This window comes from Chelon labrosus (genome assembly GCF_963514085.1).
Source record: "Chelon labrosus genome assembly, chromosome: 6".
Taxonomy (NCBI): domain Eukaryota; kingdom Metazoa; phylum Chordata; class Actinopteri; order Mugiliformes; family Mugilidae; genus Chelon; species Chelon labrosus.
This window is the reverse complement of record NC_140342.1, coordinates 28130410-28141475: the sequence shown is the minus strand read 5'-3', so window position 1 is coordinate 28141475 and position 11066 is coordinate 28130410. Positions and strand designations below refer to the sequence as shown.

At 46.8% G+C, this 11066-nt stretch overlaps 1 protein-coding gene across 1 annotated transcript in view; it reads left to right on the top strand.

Annotated features, from left to right (window-relative positions):
- Nucleotides 1-4183: 4183 nt before the first annotated feature.
- adcy8 (adenylate cyclase 8 (brain)) overlaps nt 4184-11066 on the top strand; it is a gene marked incomplete at its 3' end in the record, with an annotated part of 86457 nt that continues 79574 nt past the window's right edge. Inside the window, exon 1 of the mRNA XM_084546560.1 lies at nt 4184-5107. Within this exon, the coding sequence (XP_084402686.1) occupies nt 4199-5107 (909 nt within the window). The 5' untranslated portion in view covers nt 4184-4198. The remainder of the gene's footprint in view (nt 5108-11066) is intronic.

The following is an 11066-nucleotide window of genomic DNA, read 5'->3' as shown; positions in this document are numbered from 1 at the left end:
AGTTCTTACTTGCTTCTCAGCTAATAGTAGTTCTTCCTAGGTTCCCAGCTAATAGTAGCTCCTCGTTGCTTCCTAGCTTCCCTGCTAATAGTAGCTCTTCATAGCCTGCCAGCTAATAATAGCCATTCTATCTTGTTTTACCATATTTAAAATATGATTCTTTTTGTATTAAGCCTTTATTTAGTTACTCAACACTTTTGTTTGATTTAACTGAGACTCATTAATGAGAACAATGACAACAGCCTTTAAGTGAAGTAAAGTGAACAGTCATCACTCACCATTTTGGTTTCGTCTCCTGCCATTAATTTATAATCCCAGTATGAGAGGAAAGAAGCAGAACTGAACATAAACAAACACATTGAAACATATTATGTTGTAAAAGTGGCAGCCATCTTGTGCTAGTTCCGAAAGAGGAGGCGAGCCTCAGAAGTAGGCGGGTTCTTAAATTTGATTGGACGGTGAACGTGTGACAAATAAATAAATATGAAAAGGATAAATAGTGCAAGATGCACCAATAATCAGTTTATTTTAAATGTTGGTTATTTATGATGGACTGTTGATCTATGAAATGAATAATCATTGGAACCATTTTAAGGAAGTGTTTCTGCTCTACTCTAGAGGATGAACCTGATTGGCCACTTTGAATTGGGAAGGCGGGGCTAATGTTATATATGTGAGTGGACTGGAGGAGGCATCAGGTAACTGTTGGGAGAAGATGTTTGGGTTTAAGTTATTGTCCTGTTTGTTGTTTTGTTGGCGGCCCAGTTCCACTTGTTTTTGGACCTTTTAAAAGAACATGAAATCTACGCTGCTGATTGTGGTAAGAGCAAAAATAAAAACAAAACATTCAGCATTCATGAAGGGAACAACACATTTCATTGTTTTAATGAGGATTAAAGTTGGGATGGTACAACATATATCTACCAGGGCAGTTAAAGTAAATGTACTAATAAAGCAAATTCCTTTTTTTTCGTCTTTTAGAGGACATATATAAATGGCTACCCGGTTTCTCAGCTCACTTTTCTAGTATCTATGTGATTGTCATTGAACCTGAGCTTTTAGAAGAATCATTTAAGGATTAGAAACGTCCTTAAATGAGACTGATACGTACACTTCTGGTTGTAGTAAGAGAAAATATACTAGAAGTATAAAAGTAATCGAGTGCCTGCATTTATCAAAACCTCAACCATCGTCATATTTGATTCACCAGCAAATGACTAATTTTGTGAACTAATGAAGCGTTAATTAGGAAAAAGCTTAATTAAAATCTGACCACAAGGTTTCTGTTTTATTTAAGAGTCATTTACAAAGGTCACACCAGGCTCAGTGAGGTCCAACGTTTAAGGAACCGCAGCTTTTTGCCTTTTCAGTATTTTTCCCCAATCAGTCCTGGCGTCCCACTTATAAGGACACGTTAAGGTCGCGTTGAATAACGGCCGCCTCTTAGTGTTGCTCCACGGCGTCGGGTTTAGATTCAGTTTGGAGGAAGGATTTCAGTAATTCTCCTTTCATGGGAATCAGCAGGAAAAAAAAAAGAAAAGAAAGGAAAGCTACAGTAGAGACACGGCAGACGAAAGGAGGGTAAAAATAGACTGAATAGCAATGAGGCAACTTTCCTCTCGCCTGGAGCCATGCGTGAGTCAAAGTGGGGGTTGCTCCTCCTCATGAGGACCTCTCCTCGCAGCTCCTCAAGGTTTAGGAGAGAATTATTTACCCAATCTAATCTGAGTCCAGGGAGCTCCGACAGGCCTTGGCGCCGCTTCCCCCGGATAAGAGAAAAAGTGGGACAAGATACTGTAGCGCGGCAGGGGGTCGGGATGGGCAGCGGCGGGGGTGGGGGTGGGGAGGTTTGGGGATGATGGCGTTCCCGTTTCCTCCTCAAATATCCTTCCCACATTTTGGGCACTTAGATGACGCTCTGAATTAATCTGAGTTAATCCCGCTTTAACCGGCGTCCCCCCCTGGCAAGACGGTGAGCAGAAGATCTGTGGCGGGCGATCGTAAAAACATCTCCGGGGAAGTTCTCCATCTCGTCGTTAATTTGGCGTTTACTGTTTGTGATTAAGACGCGAAGGGCCTGCAAGCCTCGGGATTATTCTGGCGTCTTATCACAAGAGAATATTATTTACCTTTTTATGTTGGCGTGTTGATGCTATCGCTCAGAGTGATTCACACCGGGGGGCGACCTCATATTTAAGGATTACCAACATTGCAGAGCTGTGGTGCAGCAGCCAGAGCTGTAAAAGAACGACTGAGAGTGTTTTTTAGAGGAATGTAAAGGGATGTGGATGCTAGCTATTCTTAGCCTGACTAAGGATAGTCCTACAACCAACCACATTAAGCAATTTACCGCATTCTCAACAAATGCTTTAACATCTGTCAACTGTTCGTCCTTCGTCCTAAGTTATTTACTTTCAATTATTTTACGACAAACAGCTTAATTCTCTGATGGCAGCCATTTTATCGTCAACAAATTTGACTCCAACTACTCTTCCGTCAATCACCATATTAAGCCCCGCCCTCTCCCCCCCCAAACGATCTGATTGGCCCAGCAGATCTTTGCAGGAGCAGAATCACTTCCCAACAGAGAGACTCCAGAACAACACACGAAGAAGAAGAAGAAGAAGAAGAAGAAGAAGAGTGTTGTGTTTATGTTTCTATCTTTATGAGGACCTTCCACTTGTGTTTCTATCTTTATGAGGACCTTCCATTAATATAACCCCCTGCCCCTGACCCTTAACCTCTGACCCCAGATGTCACCTTTACCCTAAACCTCTTACTCTTTAGTCTTAACGTGTTTAAAACCCTCAAAAAGTTCAAGCTGACCCCACAACGACAGTGATCCATGAGCGTCTGGCCCCCACTACTTAATAAAAACCACACATACACACACAGGGGTGACTGTGACGTCAAACCGGAGCCTAGCTGACGCGCCTCGCGCTGCTGACCAGCCTCGCGCTCTCTGTAAATCCACTCCACGCGGCGGCTGCTACACGCTCTCTGAGCACCACCGAGGAGGAGACAAAGAAGAAGAAGAAGAAGAACGAAGGAGGGAAACCGGGAGGTCTCACACGGAGAGACGGCTCACCGGAGGAGGAGGAGGAGGAACTGGAGGAGGAGGAGGAGGGAGGAGGAGGAGGAAGGAGCCTCAACCTCAACCTCGCGCGCACACCACATTATTTACCGGACACCATCCATGGAGACGAGTCCGTTGGAGAGCTCGCGCGGTCTCCTCAAAGAGAAAACAGACTGACGGACGACGTTTGTTCGGCACAGCACCCCCCCTCACCCACCCCTCCCTCCGCCCTTAGCCAGGTGTTGCATCCGAGCGCGAGCCTCTCGTGTGGACGGAGAGGCACGAGAAGGAGGGACGATCCGTGTTTGAAGAGCTCGCGCCCTCGACACTGATCCTGTCTGCGGAGCCTCACGCGCAACAACAAGTTGACAATTGAGATTATTTTTTTTTCTTTTTCAGCTCGAGACGCGGATTTTATCACCGGATTCTGTCGCTGTTGACCTTCCCGGATTTTTATCTTTTATTATATTTATTTTTTTAAAGATTAAAATTAACGTGATTTTTTTAATTTTTGTTGGTTTGTTCCACATCGGCACGCGCAAATAGGAAGAGAATGGCAAAGTAAACAGGTCCAGGTGTGCCTGCGACGCACGAGCCAGTTTTGGCAGGCAGGAGGAGGGGGTGGGGGGGTTCAATTAGAGATTACATTTACCCCCGAACCCCGCAGCCTCGTTGTACCCGGATCCCACCCTGATGGTGCGGACGGTTGGAGCACGGTGGCTCGAGCTGCTGCCTGGACACGCCACGAGGTGATTTCCTTTTTCCTTTCAGCGCGGAGACACGGTGATGATGATGATGATGATGATGATGAAGAGGAGGAGCAGGGTACGCGGTTAATCAGGGAGATGCTTTTCCACTCGAGGAGGATTTACGTGCTGTTTCTTGAGTGGGATCGTTCGCGTGACAATGACCTCCAACCGCGCTTTACCCCGTGCCGTGCTCGCCGCAACCCGAGAGAGAAGAAGCACGCGCCCCCGGTTCGATGCGCACGAGAGGACGTCGTTTCCCCAAAACCCCTGAGCTAAGTCGCGACCGGGAAGGGCGGGATAACACGAACACGTTAACGGACAGGAGGAGAAAAAACGCGAGCGGCAACAAGCGGCGGCGGCGGCGGCGGCGGCGATGGAACTGTCCGAGGTCCGGTGCTCCAGCGCGAGCGAGGAGCTGTACACCATCAACAAGACCCCGAGCAGCAGCAACAACAGTAACAGCAGCGGCAGCGCGCGACCCAAACGGCTGCTGTGGCAGAACGCGGTGCGGCACATCACCGAGCAGCGGTTCATCCACGAGCAGGGCGGGGGAGGCGAAGGAGGGGTGAAGGGCTTCGGCCCGGACGAGCCCTACGACCCGAGCCAGGGCGCGCGGAAGCAGTCGGCGGGCCGGACGTCGGTGGGAGACCGGCACAACAACGGCGGCACCAAAGTGTTCCCGGAGCGCGCCAGCAGCGACCTGGGCTTCCTGCAGATCGACTGCGCGCCGAGCAACTCGGACTTCTTCCTGAACTGGGGCTACACGTACCGGGGCGTCATCTTCCCCACGCTGCGCAACGCCTTCAAGTCCCGCGACCTGGAGCGGCTGTACCAGCGCTACTTCCTGGGCCAGAGGCGCAAGTCGGTGGTGGTGATGAACATCCTGGACGTGGTGACCAAGCTCACCCTGCTGGTGCTGCACCTCACCCTGGCCTCCTCCCCCATGGACCTGATCAAAGGGACGCTCCTGGGCTTCTTCACGGGCATCGAGGTCGTCATTTGTGCCTTAGTGGTGGTGCGGAAGGACACCACGTCGCACAGCTACCTGCAGTACAGCGGCGTGGTCACCTGGGTGGCCATGGCCACGCAGATCCTGGCGGCCGGTCTGGGCTACGGGCTGCTGGGGGACGGGGTGGGCTACGTCCTCTTCACCCTGTTCGCCACCTACAGCATGCTGCCGCTGCCGCTCACCTGGGCCATCCTGGCCGGCCTCTTCACCTCGGGGCTCCACCTCCTGGTCCAGCTGCTCATCTCCCAGAATGCACAGCTCTCCACCAACCAGGTAAGAACTGACCTGTCCATCCGTCCATCCATCCATCCGTCCATCCATCCATCCATCCTTCTCCTCTTATTTAGTCCACATTTCTTCATCCCCTTGTCTTCCACCTTCTATCCTCGTCTTCTTCATTCTCTCCATCCTCCTCCTCCTCCTCTCTCATTTTCTTATCTTTCTTCTTCTTCTTCTTCTTCAATGTTCCTCCACCATCTCCTAATCCGCCTCACCCCCTCATTTTATCTTCTTCTCTTTCCCACCCTCCTCTTCATCTTCTTCTTCTCTCCTCCGTTTGACCCCTCAAACATTCCCCCCTTCCTGTGTCGACCTCCTCCTCTTCCTCCTCTCACTCTATCCATCTTCCCCCCATTTTGTTCTTCTCATTCTTACCCTCCTCTTCCACTTTGACCTCCCTTTATCCTCTTCCTCCTCTTCTTCTTTAATTTCCCTTCACCATCTCCTAATCCAGTCCTCCTCCTCCTCCTCCTCCTCATCCTATCACTCTTTCCATCTTCCCCCATTTACTCTTTTTCTCTTTCCCCGCCCTCCTCTTCCTCCTCCTCTTCTGTCTTCCCCCGTCTCTCTCTTCATCTTCCCTTCTATCAACCTCTTCCTCTTCTCCATCTTTCTCTTCTTCTATTTTCCACCTTCCACTCTGACCTCCCTCTATCCTCCCCTCTCCTCTCCTATCTTCTCCTTTCCTCTCTCCACCTAACTCCATCTTCCCCTCTACTCTTCCTCTCCTTTACTGGTCTCCTCTTCATCACAGTTTCCCATCACTGGTTTTCTCCTTCTCTTCCTCTCTGCACCTCCTTCTCTTCTATCTTTGCCTCACTTCTTCTTCTTCTCTCCTCCGTTTGACCCCTTAAACATTTCCTCCTTCCTGTGTCGACCTCCTCCTCTTCCTCTTGTCACTGTTTCCATCTTCCTCCCGTGTCTTCATATTCCTCTTCTCTTTCCCACCCTCCTCCTCGTCCATGTTGACCTTCCTTTATCCCCCTCCTCCTCCTCCTCCTCTATCTCCATCTTCTCCTCCTTCTGTGTCCTAACCAGGCTGTAGTTGTCTCTGCCGTGTCTCCGTCCATCATGGACGGACAGAGAGCAGACGTCTCAGGGTTTCAGCACCAGGAGCTGTCCACTCACACACACACACACACACACTCGTCTTTCTGTCTTTGTGAGGACGAGACTCTGACCCTAACCGTGACCTCACTGTGACCTTTACCTGTTGAGTCTTGACAGGTTGAGACCCTCAAACAGTTGTGGGCCCCGAACAAAGGCCCCGACGATGTAATAGACACAATCAGTCCACACACACACACACACACAGACACACACACTGTGTAGATATGAATGAGGTTCTGATATGCAGCACAGCTCCCCCTACTGGAGGAAACTGTAGTCATCTATCTATCTCTCTATCTATCTATCTATCTCTCTATCTATCTGTCTATCTATCTATATCTCTTTTAGTCTATCTATCTGTCTATCTGTCTATCTGTCTATGTCTTTCTGTCTTTCTTCTAACTTGATATTTTTCTTGATCTAACATTATCTCTTTTCTTTCTTCTATCAACAGTTTTTCTTATTTTTCTCTTTATTCTGTCTGTCCATCTGTCCAGCATCGTTGGTTCTTTCTTTCTTTCTTTCATCAATATTCTTCTTTCTGTCTTTAGTCAATCTATCTCTCTATTTATTTCTTTCTATCTGTTAATATTTTGTCTTTTATCTTCAATCAATTATTCTTAGTTTCTTTCTGTCTTTCTTTTTTTATTTCTATCTCTATCTGTCTATCAATCTAACATTATTCCTTTCTATGTCTCTGTCTTTCTTTAGTTCTCTCTCTCTGTTTCTTCTCCTCTTTCTTCTATCATTTGTCTTTCTTTCTTTCTTTCTTTCTTTTCTGTCCAGACTGGGTAAATCATTACTTAATAACATATTTTACGTGGAGATGAGTTTGTTGAATGAATGAATGAATGAGGAATAACCTCGTCGCCGATGCTGATGAACTGTAACGGTGGACGTGTCCGTCGTCGCTCCGTGGCTCACGCTTCACCTCACGCTGTAGAGAAACCAGGAGTCAAACAACACGACGTACGTCCAGGAAACCTGGAGCTTCCTGGAAAACCTGATGTGAAAGTTTGGTTTTGGGGTTTGACTGGAACGTAAACAGAGAAACTGTCTCCATTGTCCATCTGATTTAATGCACGTTCGCCTGCTTTAATGTAAACATGACTCTTCTATCGGTGTTGTAGACGTGTTCAAGTTCTGCAGAAGTACAGTTTGATCTTAGTTTATGACATCTGGAGCTTCCTCTCTCTGACCTAATCCATTCTGTGCTGCTAGTTCCTGGTTCCCTCTATATGTTCTGATCGTCTCTGTGTTGTCGGTTTAGACCGCGGCGCTTTAGTAAAACCTCTTGAGTCATGACTTATTTTCAGTGTTGACACATCTCAGAGTCATGCCGCTCGGGGGCGGGGGCATACAGGAACCTCCTAAAATACTCTCATACTCTCGCGCCGCCTGATCCGAGGCTTGGATGAACGGAGCCTCGTCAGCTGACCCCGTCGGCGGGGCCGTGTACATGTGCTGCACACTGTGGCTGTTGTTGTGTAGCTCTGGGGGGATTTCCCAGCTTCCCCTTGTGCTGTGTCACTTCGCTCGCAGCTACTGTAAACCGGCGAGGAAAGGTCAGAGGTTGAGAGCTTTAAAGAGGCGCCCGTTAGCGTGATCCGATGCTGGCGCTAACAGTGTTTTACAACTCGCCATCAGAACCTTTGATATCCAGTAGACAAACACGTCTACGACGCTTATTTCGTGTTGATTTCTTTGGCTTCATGGAAGTCAGAGATGAGACACTGATCGGAAACAAATCCATAAAGCTTGACTGAAAAACAACAAGTTCAGACTGTGAGGCTTTACATTTCCTGTTGTTTCTAGGTTAGCATGAGGAGGAGGTTAGCATGAGGAGTCAACAAGCAGCTGTTGATGGTTCTGATCCAGCGGTAGGTAGAGATCCATTAGAGACAGCAGCTGCTACAATATTCTACTGACCACATGATGGCGCTGCTGATTTACAGACACACAAACTGAGATCAGATCTCAAGTGCTGGCTGGGGACGCATGTGGAGACACGTTTATATTAAGACCAGGTGGAGACACAGGGACTAGCGAAGTACAGCTGGCTAGCTGCAGACTGGATGGCCCAGGTCAGAATATTAATGTGAGGTCTGAACTGTGAGATCACATGAGGTGATGTGTTCAATGCTCCCTCATCTGGCAGGATAATCTGAATAATATCCTGTAGTGTGTGCACGTTTGAGATTAGAGAGAAGAACATCTGTGAAGTTTCTCCTAAAATGTGTTTGTTTTCTGAGCTTCACTTGATGTTGGAGCTTTTATTGACCAAATAATTAATCACCAAATTTAAAAAATAATCAACAGATTAATCAGTAATTTTAAAGCAGTTCTAATTACAAAAGAATAAAACTGATCACAGCATTTTAATTTACTGTCTTTATGATAATTAAAGATAAAGTCACTGATACGTGGGTGTGTTTCTGAAGTTCAGAGACAAGGCTATTAATTAGCTTCCGCTCATGCCGTGATAAGTCCTAGCTTGTGTCATTATTATAAGCATGAGCTAGCTGAAAGTCTGCGGGTGGGCCGGATTATTTTAGCGCTGACCTGAAATCGCTCGGAGATCAGCGCCTGACACGTTCTGTCTCGGTTTGGCTGCGATGACACGCGAGCTGGGCTGCAGCTGGATGGACGCAGGATTAGGACGGCTCATGCTGCAACTCCTGGGGTTAGGAAGACTTGGCACGCTGAGAAATTAAACATCCTGAACTCAAGGGGTGCTAATCTGCTCTTAATAAATGTGTTGGCTTAAGGACGGGGTGAACACGCTGGGAGGGTTTGGTTTTACTGGAGACGGAAACGTAGCACAACTTAAAAAAACAAACAGGTTTATTGAATGAAATGCTTTGTGCTAATGTGCTTTAATTAAGTAGTCAATTTTTAAACATAACCCAAAAAATCCGGATTATAGATTGATAAATATTTTGATAATTGAAAAATTTCCTCCTTTTGTTAAATCATATAATTTTTTTGACAATTTTATCATATAATAATAATTAATCTGCGAACGATATATTTAAGACTATATATGACCCATGTATTGTATGTAGATATAAATATGTAGATTTACATGGAATACGTTTTGCAATATTTTCTAAAACAAAGACCCTGACGTTTGTCGCTGTAAATGCTTTTATTCTGCCGAGCGCAGTCGTACGACCTGAAGCTCAAAACTGCCAGAATGCTAAAATACCAAAAGTAGTAGTTTTCACGTTTACTTAGCTTCAGCCACTGAATATTTATCTGATGGTTGGTTGGTGATCAGGGTCTGGGACAGAGCAGATGCTAATGGTGATGCTAATGGCTTACATGGCAACGCTGCCTCCCAGCAGTTTGTTTCTGCTCATATAAACCTCCTCTAAAACTAAACCAGGTAGATTTCCAGTGACGTTCCACTCTAAGTGGCTGTTAGCATCCTTTAGCAATGGTTAGCATCACAGCATGAAGGTTGTTGGTTCTAATCTGCTGGCCGGCTGCCGTTTCTATGTGGAGGTTCCATGTTCTCCCTGTGTCTGCTGAGTTTCCTCTAACAAAGACATATTCCAGTGAATTTCGTCTTTAGATTTAATTTAAATGGTTGGTTGGTCGTCAGAGTCTGGGAGTCGCCGTTGTGTCTTTATTTGTTATTTTAGAGAAAAAACCTCAACAGAGCAGATGCTAATGGAGATGCTAATGGAGATGCTTATGGCTAGCATGACAATGCTGCCTCCCAGCAGTTCGCTTCTGCTCATATAAACCTCCTCTAAAACTAAAACCAGACAGATTTCCAGTGACGTTCCGCTCTAAGTGGGTGTTAGCATCCTTTAGCAGTGGTTAGCATCGCAGCATGAAGGTTGTTGGTTCTAATGTTCTCTCTGTGTCTGCTGAGTTTCCTCTAACATAGACTGTTGGCTTCATGAACGGCCCTTCACTGTTTGTAATTGACTGAGCACGTTTGCAGTCAAATAAATCCTGGACAGCAAGTCACATGCTCATTTAACCTTTTTTAAACTAAAGATTATGATCAGCCTTTAGATTAGATTAGTCGCCATCAGCTCCAACTATCAGCCATGAACTGTGTCCCTTCTGAGCTCTGGATCCATTTCTGGTGTGTCGTGTGTGTGCTTCAGACTTTTAATAAATGACGGGTTTCTTCTGATTACCATGAGACACACACACATCCCTGGTTCTCTTCTTTAAATGTGTTCAGTGCCAGTGATAGAGGTGTTGCTGTTATAAATCATCCTCCATTGACTGTTGGGAATCGTCCACCTCTAACGCTGTGCTGTAGCCTAAACCCTCAGACTGTCCCACCTCTCTCTCTCCATCTTCATTGCTTTCTTTCACTCCTGACTCTTCCTGTCAGACTCTTATTGATCCACCTCCGTCTCTTTAGAGCCTCTCCGGGGCCCCCTCCCCTCGTTGGCCCTGCATCCTTTGTGTCCGGCCCGTCAAAGGCTGAGCTATTGACCGGCTGCGTTCTCCTTTTAAAAACCTCCTCACCAGCACCACCTCTCTAAACAATGAGCTCATACCGACCCCATGTCAGTCTGAAAGGACTCCGACCTGCATCTGGTTTCCCCCGTCGCTGCCGTATCGACGCCCGCCTTTTGTGCAGAAGTCATTTAACCTTCTCGGTTGCCGTTAAACGAACAGAGGCATCAGTAAATAACACATTAGCTTGATCTGGGCAGTGTGTGTGTGTTTTAGGCGTTAGGGAAGTGATTGGGTGTTTCTAAGAGCAGTCGATTAGCTCGCTGCAGCTTCCTCTTTCAAGGTCAAACTCAGCTTACCTGGAGCGCCTGCTGCACCGACGAGATAGGACAAAAAAAATAAAAAAAAGAGCCAA